General features: G+C 53.3%; 1 protein-coding gene across 6 annotated transcripts in view; it reads left to right on the top strand.

Annotated features, from left to right (window-relative positions):
* The window catches only part of SIL1 (SIL1 nucleotide exchange factor), a 286,621-nt gene extending 275,582 nt beyond the window's left edge, over positions 1–11,039 (top strand). For all 6 annotated transcript variants that reach the window (XM_047831100.1, XM_047830845.1, XM_047830696.1 and 3 more), the window contains 3 exons: positions 6,199–6,295; positions 6,728–6,892; positions 10,520–11,039. In XM_047831100.1, the coding sequence (XP_047687056.1) occupies positions 6,199–6,295; positions 6,728–6,892; positions 10,520–10,876 (619 nt within the window). In that variant the 3' untranslated portion in view covers positions 10,877–11,039. The remainder of the gene's footprint in view (positions 1–6,198; positions 6,296–6,727; positions 6,893–10,519) is intronic.
* The last annotated feature ends 3,341 nt before the right edge of the window (positions 11,040–14,380 follow it).

Here is a 14,380-nt window from a genome sequence, read left to right as displayed (position 1 = left end):
GGTTGGGCGACTGACTTCGGCTCAGGTCATGATCTCCCACTTCATGGGTTTGAGCCCCGCTTCGGGCTCTGTGCTGACAGCTCAGAGCCTGGAGTCTCCTTCCAGATTCTGGGTCTCCTTCTCTCTCTGCCCCTCCCCGACTTGCATTCTGCCCCCCCGCCTCAAAAATAAATAAACATTAAAAAGGAGAGAATGAAAAAAAAAATTTACCCTGCTTAGAAATTCATGAGGACTCATGAGAGAGCACATAGCCCAGTGTGTCCTGAGTGACCGGTGGTCACTGGCACTCTAGAAGACATAGCTCTGCTTTGGGGATTTCACCTTAGTGTTTACTCAGCCCCATCTAACCTGTCAACCTAACTCTCATTTCCCTTTCCGGAACTCTGCCTTTTCCAGTTTTTCTCCTTTTCCAATGATCCAGGCTCCCTTTTCAGCCCTTGTTTTTTCACTTCACCCCAAGCAGGATCTCTATGTATTTTCTGTTTCAGTGCACACACCCCTGATGTCAGCAGCACCTGCTTCATGGCTGTGTGATCCGTATTGCTGCATAGGACCCTGCAGTGAAAAGGGCCTGTGCTTGGTTTAATGTTCTGCCCTTGCCATCTTCAGTTTGCAATAATTTTTTTAAAAATTTTTAATGTTTGTTTATTTTTGAGAGAGAGAGAGCAAGTAAGCATGTGGGGGAGGGGCAGACAGAGAGAATGAATCCCAACCCAGTGCCGCACTGTCAGTGCAGAGTACGATGTGGGTCTCGAATTCATGCTCGAACTCATGAACTGTGAGATCATGACCTGAGCCGAAATCAAGAGACGCTTAACCAACTAAGCCACCCAGGCGCCCCAAGTTTCTAATAAGTTTTAAACAAGGGCCTCACATTTCCATTCTGTACCAGCCCTGAAAATTATGTAGTGAGTCCTGAGTGCCAAAGAGGGAGAAGGGCAACTCCTGGACCTGAGTTGCGCAGGACTCTGCTGGGCCCTGTGGCCAGGCTTGGCGATACACTCTGAGATCAGCTCTACCACCTTCCCCCTGACTGCTCCCACCCCCACACTTGCTCACCTTTAGTTAACTAAAATATGATCTCTGACCCTTGGCAGATTGCCTGTATCAGTCACCTGAACCAAACTGCTTGGTTTCTGCAAAGGCAATCATTTCCATTTCTGTGATCTCCCCCCAGCCCCACCCAAGATTTACAAAGTAGCAGCTGCTGCCATCCCTCTGCACACAGACAGCTGACTTGCCTGCTGATTGTGAACATCCCAGTAATCCGAGTGCTAATGGTATTTATTCAGTCCAGCCAGCTTAGCCCTGAACAAGGTTTAGTCTCATTTATCTCATCAGAGACGAGCTACGTCCTTAATATCCTTCTGTTGACTTTGAGCACACCAGCGTCACTGGTGTCTCTGAGAGGCATGCCAGGCCCCTGCCCTTTTAACTCACTCAAATCTCCAACTGTCAGGACACCCACCTTCCAGCCAGCAAGAACCACCTTGTCCCCACCCCCTGCATGAGCCACAGCTCTAGTCCTGAGTCTATATGCTAGGAAGGAGATGAGGCCAGCATATATGTGCCTCAGGCATCTGTGTTCTTGAGGAAATGGTCTTGGCTCTTTGTAGCAAACCCACTGTAATTTACTCTTACAGTCATTCTGCATTGGCTAGCATCTTGGCTTTCATTAGCATACCTTTAACACAGGTGGTTTTAGCTCTGCCTCATAGGTGAGGAAACTGAAATGAAAGGACTTGCCCAAGGTCATGAGCCATTGTTCACAGGATTCCCATCAAGGGCTCTCCAGGCCAGCCCTTGCACATCCCCTAACCTCACCCAGCTATTTTGGGGGAAACTTCATGCCCCAAAACACACAACAATGAACATTTGGAGCCCAAGGCTGAGCCACCAGGGAGAGAGAGGTTCTGAGAGCATGCTGGTCTCTGCTCTTCCAGAGTGGATTGCTCAAGAAACGCCCAGCTCTCCTGTCCCTGCCTGGATGGACTGAGTGTCTTTAGAAACACAAACTTTAGGGGCACCTGGGTGGCTCAGTCGGTTAAGCGTCCGACTTCGGCTCAGGTCATGATTTCGCGGTCCGTGAGTTCGAGCCCCGCGTTGGGCTCTGTGCCAACAGCTCAGAGCCTGGAGCCTGTTTCAGATTCTGTGTCTCCCTTTCTCTCTGATCCTCCCCTGTTCATGTTCTGTCTCTCTCTGTCTCAAAAATAAATAAAATAAACATTAAAAAAAAATAAAAACAAAAAGAAACAAACACAAACTTTATATTCTCCACCTCTCTCTTCTGTGTTCCTTAGCCCCTCTACTGGGCATTACTAAAAAGCTGTTATCTGAGGGTATTATATGGACCCCCTGAAGTGTCTACGGCACCACTGAAGTTTGGGGGAGGGTCCAGAGTTAATGTGGGCTCCTTCATTTAAGATTGTCAGGAGAAAAGGCGCAGCCCTGTGGAGGCCATTATTAGCCCATGGTCCTGCTCTGCTCACCCAGGTTCTTCAGGATTCTGCTGTAGGTGAAAACGTAGGTTTATTGCCTTATGAGAATGATTTCAGCAAGTGACAAAGCAAGTGACAAAGACATCAGTCTCTTTTTCCTTCTGGTTTACTTCTGTGTGAGCTCTATTCTCTACTCCCCTAATGGGCTTCTCTCCATGGAGATAGGGTGGGACCCAGCTGTTATCGGCATAACCATACATGCTCCTGGTTTATAGCAACCTATCTTATGGAGAAGGAAACTTCTTTTTGTCCTGACTCTAGCATAGACTGAGTGCTCTGGTTATCCAGTCCTGGGTGGCCCACAGAAGCCATGGTGATGGCAGGCTGTGATGGACCATGGACCTGTACTCGATCCTCAAGCCTTTCTGTGGGTTCTAGGGGGTTGAGACCCGCCCCATCGGGACCATAAGGAGTGAGAGAGGCACTCTGAGGAGTGTCTTAGAGGAAGGGAGAGCGAAGAGTGACTGTACTGAGGGGTGGAAAGAAGGGATGCTGGTCACGTTAGAGGTACACACTACATACTCAGAGCCAACCTGACCTGGGAGTGGTAAACTGCGGGGCTCAGAGTGTTCTCCCATCTCATCTCTTGTCCCCAGGGCCACTGTTCTGAGGCAGACGCTGCTCCTGGGCCCTTTCTGGTGTCTGTGTGCCTTGAAGGAGCTTGTTACAACTCTTACTTTGGGTGTGGCGTTTCCCGAGGAAGAAGCAGGAGTGGGCTCTGCTTTATGGACAGGTTCTGGGTACTGCATCGCCCCTCCTTGGTCCCAGCCAGCAGGCCTCCTTGGCACTACAAGCATCGTGGCCTCCTGACCTGCACTGGTGCTGCTTGTCAGCTGCACCTCTCAGCCCCATTTTCCATGACTTTCCAGGGCAGCTTTGTACTGAATGGTGTCACCTCTCCATACACACCCCTGCTGTTCCCTGAGCACTTGCCCTTCCTCCTGTCCATAGCTATGCTTCACCTGAACTTCAGCTTCTTGCAATGCCTCTTCTCCAGTGCAGCCCTCCTGGCTCTCCCACCCCAGACCTTCCTGTTCTTTTTCTGATCCCCCAGAGCTTTTTGGTCATTCATTCACTCTGAAACTTGTAAATAAGGTCTGGTGGTGTGGTCTCTCTCCTATGTGAATCCTGGCTTGTTTGGTGGCCGATATCAGGCTGAGCTTCCCCCCCCAAATCTGCCCTGCATGTGGGGCTTCTCTGTGCAACCACCTAGCAGTGGCTGGCCTCTGCATCTTTCCTGTGACAAAGTGTGGTCTGGCCCTCTGCATCTTATATCAGGGCTCCTCTGGATATGGAGTACCAGGGAAGCCCTATCTCTTAATGGCTTTTGGCATCTTTTCTTTACTCCTAGTCAGCTCATGTTCTATTTGGAGGATCCCAGGGATCTGCCTACATGGTTTGAGCCCTCTGCTTTTTGCCCTGGTACTTCTCTCCCCTTCTAACCATTCAGACCTGGGTGAGCACAGTTCCCCTCTCCCCCAATACCGCCTCATGTTCGTGACAGGACTATTACTCTGGATGGTGCCCAGGTAGGTCCCTGTACTCAGCATGCTCAAGTGGGTCTCCTAAGCTCCCCCACCCTTGTCTTCTGGAGTTGGCCGGGAGATTATCTCATCCCTGGGTCTTGTTCTCAGCAGATCTGTAAACCACGACCAAGCCCTATATGCTTTCTTTGGAGGGCCTTGTCCCTGCTGCTCTGTATGCTCTCTCTGATGGATCCTCTGAGGCTGATGTGATGCTGGGTCTCACAGCCCCCCCTTTCTTAGGAAGCAGTATTTGGTGTTTGTGTGAATTTCTCAGCAGGGTCGTCTTTTCCTAGAAAAGACCCTGCCTGTTGCGGGTGAGTGTTCCTCAGGCACATGATGGCAAAGACAGTCCTAATTAGCTCACACTTTGATGAAGCAGCTGCTTTTCTCAAGTTGGGGGAGCAGAGGGCAGGGGAAGGACTCAGCTCCCAGGCTCCCTGTGCACTGGTGCCCACCTGCCTATCTGGAGAGGAGCTGTCAGCTTCCTTTCCCCAGAGACCCCGACCCATCTCCAGGCTGCTCCTCAAACCCACCAGTGGAGTTGCAGTGGGACAGGGTAGCACCCACTCTGCACGTCCTTTCTAGATGAGAGGATGCAGAAGCACTCAGGCACCTCCCATTTATAGGAGGAAAACTGGCTCAGCTTGCTAAGTCCTCTTTGAAACTTGAAGCTAGTGCCTGGTAGGAATGGAGGGTGGTCCATTGAGGCCTCACTTGGGCCGCATCACCATGCCATTGGGCCATCTTTGACAGAGCACCTGCTGTGTGGCAGGCCCTCTCCTGCAAGTAGCAGTGTGAACCCTCTTGTTACGTGCCTCCCATTTCCGCCTGGGTTTCAGACCCTGCCTTACTCTGCAAGATGCCATGAAGGCCCCTTGCCGAGGTTGGGGGTTAGGAGGAGCAGATGCTTTTGGGGTCTCCAGGGAGCTGGTGGTCATGCTAAGGTGAAGGAGCCAGAGCCAAGAAAAGACTCGGTGCCCTTTGTGGGCTGTCTGGGTGAGTGTGAGAGCCAGCCTGTGACCTCTGGCCTGGCCCCTCCCCCTCCTCGTGGTTTTGGGCTTTTTGGGAGCCTGCCACCACCTTTCTTCTCTGAGGCCTCCTAAGTGGTTGATGAGGGAACCTTGACTACACAGGTTCCTCAAGGGCCTAACTACACAGGTCCCTGTGCTTGGCACTTATTCCCTAATTGATCACTAATTTGATTTTAGAAAGCAAGAGGTTCCCAGACATATCCCCTGCCTGGCACCCTGCCCTATGGAGGTCTCAACAGCCAGGCTCCTATCCTTTCATCTAGGAGAGTTGTGCCTGAATGTTTGAACCTATCACTCTTTCTCCAGCCCAGAACAGGGAGAAGATCTCCAGAGGCAGCTCTAGGTTTTGAGTGTTTTAGTGTTGCTGTGTGTTGGTTGATATAGTTCTGGTTGTGCACATGTGTCATTCTTGCCCTGTTTTCCTGGATCCCATGACATAGGCTCTGTGCTGAGTGCTGAGAGTACAGGGACAATCACAATAGCTACTCTCAAAGTGGGGAGGCATCTGGGTTGGCCCTGTTTTAGGATCTACTTAGGGTTAGAGTCTCCTTGGATCTCATTCATTCTCCCTGTTTTCTTCCCACAAGCGTTGACTATATGTGGTCTGTGAGTTCCATCCAGGACAGGAAAGAGGAATGGGCTCCAGCCCCGGGACTGGAGGAGCTCATGCTCAGAGGAGGACAGAGTTTTTAATAATTGCTCCCCAGTGTATGTTTGCCTGGGATCATGGAAGGAAGAAGAACCTATGCAGGCTTGGGGAGTGTGGGGGAAGGCTTCCATGCGAGGGACACTGAGAAGCACCTTTAGCATCAGGAGATCCTAAAATGGTAGAAGTGATTTCTCTTCCCAGGTCATCCCAGCCCGTTGGCTGCTAGACAGTAGGGCAATGGCATGGAAGCCATTGGCCCTGTCATTTTGGTCATAGGCCTTCATACCCGGTGGATGTTTAGCAATTGGCCTGTTCCCTCAGCTAAGTTCTAGCTTGTCCCAAGTGGGAACACTGCCTTGTGCGCCGTTTTTTCCCTAGGGTATGGCTCTTATGTTAGCATCTCCCTAACCACCCAGATCCCTGGGGAGTACAATGGCATTCCCCCAAGTTGGTGAGTAGGTACAATGTCATGCTGTCCTGTGCTTTCCCCCCAGCAACCCAAAGGTCCAAGTAGAGGCCATTGAAGGGGGAGCCCTCCAGAAGCTGCTGGTCATCCTGGCTACGGAGCAGCCTCTCACTGCAAAGAAGAAGGTGTGTTTCTGTTCCGTTCCTCCTGCCCAGCCCCTAGCACACCTGTGGAGCCTGAAAGGCACGGGTCCCTTTTCAGACTTTACATTACCCTTGGGATCTGAGTGGTCATCCACGGGGTGGCATAGGGGAAGGGGTCCCACTCACCCAAAGCAGCATGGCAGCCTGCTGAGCCATCTGGAGGCCTAGGTTCAGCTCCCATGATTAGTTTCGGGTGCCACCTTCTGGCTCCCTGTCCTCGGCCTTTGTCCACTGGGGGATGTTAAAGGTTTCCTGTCCTGGCCTCTCTTCTGGCTCTCACAGACCTGTGTTCTCGAGTGTAGCTATCCCTGTGGGTGGTGGGTGGGCCAGGCGTGGGGTAGTGGGTGCACCTCTGGCTGCCTCCGCTGGGCCTTGCGGCAGGGCCAGCTCTACATTGCTCCTCACCCTCTGCAGGTCCTGTTTGCACTGTGCTCCCTCCTGCGACACTTCCCCTATGCCCAGCAGCAGTTCTTGAAACTGGGGGGGCTGCAGGTCCTGAGGAGCCTAGTGCAGGCGAAGGGCACAGAGGTGCTGGCTGTGCGTGTGGTCACTCTGCTTTATGACCTGGTCACTGAAAAGGTGAGCGCCTGGATGTGTTGTGCCTCCCCCTCACTTTACTTGGCTTCTGGCCATTTGACCCCCGCCCCCTCCCACATCTTTTCTATCTAGCCTTCCATCCTCATGACAATGATCCTGAGAAAATGTGCCAGACTATGCTGGGCAGATGGGGATGCTGTGAGGGCCCTGCACCCAGAATTTCTGAGACCTCCGGGAGGGTATCCTGTGGGAAGTGACTGTTAAACTGAAAGCTGAGGGCTGGTGAGGAGGAGCAGGGGCAGGGGCACTGACAGTGGCCAGGCTAGAGTATGCAGGCGGCAGGCTCAGCATGATGGAAGGCCAGAAATGGCCAGGTCAGCCCTTCATGGAATGAAAGGTCATTTCATTTGGCTAAAGCCTAGGGTGGGAGTGATGAGGAGCAGGTGGGCTGAAGCAGCTGTGTCTGGGAGCCCTTGCAGCAGCCGGAACACTAATTAGCCAGAGGCTGGAATGATGCTGAATCTTGATTTTAGAAACCTGGAGGTGCCTCCTCTGGGAGCTTTGGCTTTGGGCGAGGGCTCAGAATGGCTGCCCTCGAGGGGCCCGGGGACCCCTGTTGTTGCCACCTGGGAGGATACTTGGTGTCCAACCCACTTTGGTGTTTGTGAGCCTGAAAAGTATCTTAATTAAAGCTGCATAAAACCAGCCAGGTCTGTATTCTTCATTCAGCGGCTACAGAGAGCATTAGCCGGGCTTTCTCAGCTGCCTCTCTCGGGCTGCACTCTCCCTAGAACAGCCGACTGCGGATTTAGGAAGCAGGGCTGGGCAGCCACTGGAACCAGTGCTGAGTGTTGGAGACTGAGAGGCCCAGCCTGCCTCCCTGCCCCTGCCTCAGACTGAGGGTCAGAGTTGTCTGTCGCTGCTTCTCGGTCAGTTAGTTGCAGTTGTGTGCTCACTCTCTGGCGCTGTTTCTCTTGGCCTACCTTGTCTCTCATTCTTTTTGCCTGCCCCACCCGCTATCTCTCCCTCCCTCTTCAGGATGCAGAAACCCATAACAGCAGGCAGTCATGTGGTGCTCACATCCAATTAATAAGGCCTGGGCACAGTTGACTTCTTGGGAAGGGGCAAGCAAGCCTGGAGAAAGACCTGCATGTTGGCTTGGCCTTTCCCAGGAGAAACTCACCTCTTTGCTCTGGTGTACTGGGTATCTCTTTGCTGTCCCAGTCCTGGGTGGCGACTCCTGTGACATTGGTGTATCCCCAGAGAGCTGCCTGAGTTAGCTGGCCCCCGGAGGTTGCCTTGAGGCTTTGGGGTGCTGTGAATGCTGGGGAGGGACTGGTGTCTCTGCAGACAGTACAGAGACACCTTCTATGGGGTAGGATGAGGAGGGTGGTGGAGGAGTTGCAGCCAGCCAGAGACCTTAAGGCACACGTCAGCCACACTATGCTTGAGGTAATTCTTATGGTTCTTTGGAAAGAATGGAGAACTAATCAGACTGGGACTTGATCGGAGCTGCCTGAGATGGAGGCATGTCAGGTTGCTATTTGAGGTGCCCCACACCTTGAGGGTGGTGTTGTGGCAAAGTATCAGCTGAAATGCAGATTTCCCATGGAGAGTGGACCGCCTCTCAGATTGCTGCTTCTACAGAGTGAGATGCTGGCCAGTGGTCGTGAATCCACATCCATTCCATGCCTCCATGGAGCTGAGGGGATACAGGGATGACCCGCTCACCGGTTCCTTCCACCACAGGTGGTGACTGGTTGTCTGCCCTGCCCAGTGCTCTCCCAGGTCCCTGGTCCCTTCTCTCTTGGTGCTTTTGGGCAGGCTTTTATCGGAGTATTACCTGGAGCATGTGGTCTGCAGAGGCTTACAAGTCAGGGGCTCTGACCTCTTCTGGGGAGTCAGGGGAAGCACTGAGATCTGAGGAATGAGTTATTATGGAGTTGGGGTTGGGTAGGAATGCACCTCCAAGCTGTACCTTAAAGGCTCTGGGGGACATTTAGTGTGACAGGTACATGAGTGAGGGTGGATATGGGGATGAGGCCAAGTGCAGGTCAGGGTGGACCCTGCAGGGCCTTGAAGTCCTTGGGAAGGGGTTTAGTCTTTATCATCAGAAGTGCCCAGTGGTGGAGGGTTTGGGGCTGGGCAGCAGTCTGCCATCAGAGGGCTGGGGGAGGCAGGTTGGGAGTGGGAGGCACTGGACTGACGAAGTGCAGTGAGGGACAGGGCACAGGAGCAGAGACAAAGGGCTGGGAGGACTGTGATGTTCTAAAGGCAGAGCTGTGGCACTTGAAGGTGGGTTAAGAAAGGACTACCAGGTTCCTCTCATCCTTTTCTGTTACAAGATGATGATCCCTGCCCCTGCCTGCTCCCTCCACCAGGCCCCATGGACCCCAAGGCCTTTAGGTGGTGCACTGTGGCCCCTGGTCTCTCCTGGGCTTTCCTCTTACCTTCCCTGTCCTCTGTATGCCTCATTCTCACCTGGAGTTAGGGCTGACATTTCTTCTTTCTTCTTGCAGGGACACTTAGTACAGCCAGGAAGGGACATCTCCCCACTGTGCACCCTCTGCCTCTGCATAGCCTTCCTCTTACATTTGAAATAAGCTGGAAACTCAGCTGTTTCAGGTGTTTCCTGCCTCTGGCAGCCTGGCAGGGTTGGCTTCCACCACTTCCTGCTAGTGGGGATGGGTTTCTGTACTTTACAGCCATTGGCCAAACATGTGACTTTCTGCCCAAATTTATCTCAACTCCCCAGGCCCTTGGCATAAAGGCCATGTTCCTTGGAGGCACAGCCAGGGTTCTGTGTGTTTTAGGCTTCAGCCTGACCCTCATGCCCCTTGGACAAGAACAACCTGCCCTTTTTCAGATAGGAGGTGGGCCCAGTCCTGTTGTTGCGACTCTCCTGTATGTGGACCCTTCATCTTATCCACTTGGAGAGCTCCTCCTTGGCCTCCCACCTCAGGGAAATGCCATCTTCTCTGCCCTGTGTCCTGACTCCTCTGAGGGAGTGGATCTAGTGGTGGTGGGGACAGTGCTGTACACACCACTTTACAGCTAACGCTGCTTCAAGTGTAGATGATGTGATTCTACTTGATAGCAAAGGTCATGTTTTGGGTGTGCTGTGTGCCGGATGCTGGCTGCGTGTGTGTTCACTACCCCAGTGAGTCCCCCCAACAGTCCTGAGGGGGGTCATGTTATCGCCACGTAAGAGATGATGCAGTGGCAGCCTAAGGCCATTTGGCTGTCCGTAGTGGAGCAGGAATTTGAACCTAGCCTATCTGCCTCCACACTACACTGCTGAACTAAATTAATCTTGCTATTTAGGAAATATTCAGTTAATTTTTACTCTCCTGCTAGACACTGAGCTCCTTGAGGGCTAGGATGTGGTCTCCATCTTGGTTTCTCTGGCACATTGCCCAGCTGTTTTTGATGAATGCATGGATGGACACAGACAGGTGGACGTAGGGATAAATGGGTGGGGGAGCTTGTGTGAAGTCATGAGTCCAGCTGACCTTCTCCCATGTTGGACTTTGGAGGCACAAAAGGATGGAGGCAGAGGGGTGGACTCATGGTCAGCCACATGCCTTCCTGTCCGAAGGGCAGAGCTGACTGATGTTTGTGTGTTCTCTCCCCAACCCCATCCCTGGTGTGTGGCCACACGGATGGCAGATGTTTGCGGAGGAGGAAGCCGAGCTGACCCAGGAGACGCCCCCAGAGAAGCTGCAGCAGTATCGCCAGGTGCACCTCCTACCAGGCCTGCGGGAGCAGGGCTGGTGTGAGATCACTGCTCACCTCCTGGCCCTCCCTGAGCATGATGCCCGCGAAAAGGTGCTACAGACCCTGGGAGCCCTCCTGGCCACCTGCCGGGACCGCTACCATCAGGACCCCCAGCTCAGCAGGACACTGGTCAGCCTTCAGGCTGAGTACCAGGCTCTGGCCACCCTGGAGCTCCAAGATGGTGAAGATGAGGGATACTTTCGGGAACTGCTGGGATCTATCAACAGCTTGCTGAAGGAGCTGAGATGAGATTGCCCCTAACACCAGGACTGGACCGGGGCACTGGTGAGACTGTTGGTCACCAGCTTGGGTGGGCTCTTCAGGGGATACCAGGCAGAAGGGAGGACTTCCTTACTGGGGCCTGAGTATCATTTGGGCAGTGCTGCCTTGGCCATTAAATGGAGGCATGAGAGCCATTGTCTGTTTTGTGTCTCTTTAGGTGGGGCACAGTCCTGTGGTTGGGGGACTGTGTCTGGGAGCCCCTAGGGCAGTTAGGCAGGTTGTTGGGTGACAGGCCACTGAGGGGCCCCTGATGACATGCCGGATGGTAAGCCCACGGCATCTAGTAATAGGCCCCATAGGAACGGTCCGGGCTCAGGAGTTGGAAAACCCTGGCTGGCACCAGCTCTTTAACAACCAGTAGCTCTGCGACCTTGGGAAGTCATTTACCTTCTCCTGACCCTGTTTTCTCAACTGTCATAGGGGAGTGCCATTAAGTGAGAGAAAACATGCATAAAGCACTGCATCAGGATCTGGCATCCAAGCTCGTTCTTTCCCCCACCTGGCTCTGAGGGAAGGTCTGAGGGATCATCTCACGGACGCTGTACTATAGTCTCAAGTATTAACCTTGGGGCCACTGGCAGTGGTGGAAGCCTGAGTGCTGTGTCAGCCCAGGCAGCTTGTGGGTTAGGGTGGAGCAATTGGTGCTGGGCCTGGGTGGTGGAAGGATTGGGGGTGGCTTGTGGCTCTCAGGAAGCCCTTGGGTGTGTAGGCCTTACTCTTGGAGAGGAGTGATCTCGCTAAAGCTAGAACTGTGGCCCACCTGACAGGGCAGAGGTGTGGCTCTGTGCCCCAGCCCCTCCCCCGTGTCAGCCGAGGTACTCTGTGGAGGAGGCCTCGAAGGCGGGGGCAGCCGAGCCTGGCAAGTCCCGGCCCCCACCCCACAGAGGCTGAGTGCCAGGCTGGGAGCCTGCTGCAGGTTGCCACGGCAACCCCGGCCCTGGGCTTTCCTGATTTGGATTCTGGTGCTTTTGTTTTTCAGCCTTTCCCAATGCATCACAGGCTCTCTCCTGCTGCTCAGGCAGCCCCTCCTGGCCTCCATGTAGAAATCTCCCCATCCTGGCCTTGCGTATAGAAATCACAGCTTCACTGAGCTGAGGGGAAACTGAGGTCCTGAGAAACATGGGGTAGTGGGCAGTTTCCTTCCCTGTGGTCCCTTTGTTCAGCCTTACACCCTCTCCTGCCCACCTCATACGACAGCACACAGGAAGCTTGGGAGAGAGCTCTTGCCTGCAAACAACCCTCCCAGGGGGGCAGGAGGGAAGCAGGAGCCTGTTGTGCCAGGGTAGGAAGCCTCAGGGCTTGGGCATAGTGGGGATCAAACACAAAGTCTCTCATGTGTTGGGTGCTTTCTGCCTCACTGCCGTTAAAACCTCTAAATCACCTTCAAAATACATTTTACAGATGAGATCATGGCTCAGAGAGGCTAAATGGTCTGCCTGAGGTCACACAGCTTGTGGCAGAAATAGAATTTGGTTTCACCGTGAAAGGCTTGATTATGTGGCTCAGAAGGTGACAGTGTTGAATTTGACCGGCAGTCATGGGAGGAAGGACCAGGCTGGATGGCAGAGCAGCTGTTCTGTGATGGAGCAGGGCAGGGTTCAGAAAGGAGGTGCTGGGCCTGGCTAAGGCCAAGGTCAAGGATCCCTTTAAAGATAGTATCAGCAGACTTTGTGGGTGGATTTGAGACAGGGAGTAGGGAGGATGGGGATGCCCCAGCCTATGCTGCGAATGAGAAGGACTCAGAGTTGGGGAAAAGTCTGGTATGGGTCTCATCCTGGCAGAGGTGAGCACTGAGGTTGTGGGAGCAGGTACACCTTTGAGCAAAGGCTGGCAAGAGCATGCTAGCTGTGGAGGGAGCCCTTGGGCTGACCTGAGCTAGTAGCAGCTGGGGCTGGGGGTCTCCAGAGCCCTTGAGTCCTTTGTAACTTCCAGAGTCTGATCTGGGATATGGGAAGGATATGGGGATATTCCTCCCCATGGGAGGAATAACAATAGTAGGAGCTTAATTGAGGACCCCAGTATCTCTTCATCCTCACATATGCCGCACAAAATGACGTAACTATAAAGCTGAAAGGAGACTTTGCGCCGTGAGCTCTTTGGCATTGCGAGAGTCACTGGGACTGAAGAAGGAGCGTCTGGGGGCTCTGGTGAGGGCAGCCATACCAGAGCCACATTGCTGAGCCCACAGGCCGGGTGAGTGGATTGCTACAACTCTGTTCTCCACTCCACATAAACACAGACTAGACCTTGGGAGGGTGAAGTTTGGTCTGCACTGTTCTCTTACTGGTCTCTGATGTCCTGGGTCCTGAAGCAGACCCTCTGGGACAGAGGCAGCACTGTGACCCAGGACTTGGGCCCTGGCTGCTTGGCTGTGGGTTCTGGTTACAGCACCCAGCTTGTCATTGACTATTGTCTACAGGTCCAGAAGGAGCCTTTCTCTGCCCTCCCTTTGGGTGCCATCCTGGGAACTGTGGCCAACCAGTATGACCTGGGCTGAGTTAGGAAGTGGTAATGGGGACTGTAGCCACCAGAACTTGAGGTGATGTGACCTCTTCCTGCCAGGGCCTGGAGGCTACTCTCCTCTTCTCCTGCTCCTGTCATGCACTAGGGCCTGATGGCAAGGACAGGATGGAGAGCTCTGACTGGCTGACACCCCATAGGCCCTGGGTTATTATTGCTTACCTGCTCCTCGACGTGGCTGAATCAGTGTATCTATGTTGGAGGATGACAGGGGTGGGGAGTGGAGTGCTGGTCCTTGGCCCCCCCTTCCCCCTTCCTTCAGCAAAACTTGGTTTTTATTCACTTGTTCATTCATTCTTTCATTCACACTGTGTTAGTTAAGCCCTTAGCCCTTGTTAGGCCCCAGGGTTCTGAGGTTGGTAAGCCACAAGCCCTGCTGTCAAGGAGCTCACATTCTGGTGAGGGAGGCAGTCGCAGTGTGACATGTACTCTGACAGGGAAGGCCTGGGTCATTTCGAGCTGAGGAGGCCCCTGACTCTAGTTCAGTGGGTCAGGGGAGGCCCCCCAGAGCCAGTGATAGCCAAGCTGAGACTTGAAGGACACTTGGAGAACAAGCCAGCTGAGGTGGGGAAAGGTTTCAGGCCCAAGGAGCTAGAGGAAGATTTATGGTGAGAGAGAGAGAGAGAGATCTCCATTTGAGGAACCCACATGTTCAGTAGAGCTGGAAGAAATGATGGTGGGGAGGGGCCAAGTAGAGCCACATACACTTCTTGTCCAGTGCCTCATTAGTCTTAAGATCGAGGGGGAAGCAAGGAGTGGGTTGTAGGCATTCTCCTAGCTGCTGCAGCCTCATTTGTTTCCTCTTTCATTCTGACTTAGTACTACTCCATCTATAGGACAGGGTGCGAGGTGGCCAGCGGAACAGTGCGGGGAGGGGCAGACCATGACAAGTGTATAATATGATGCCGGGCAGTGAGTGCTAAGAAAAATAAAGTACAAGGGGATAGAGTA

The sequence above is a fragment of the Prionailurus viverrinus genome, chromosome A1 (assembly GCF_022837055.1).
Source record: "Prionailurus viverrinus isolate Anna chromosome A1, UM_Priviv_1.0, whole genome shotgun sequence".
Taxonomy (NCBI): domain Eukaryota; kingdom Metazoa; phylum Chordata; class Mammalia; order Carnivora; family Felidae; genus Prionailurus; species Prionailurus viverrinus.
This window is presented reverse-complemented; position numbering and strand designations above follow the sequence as displayed.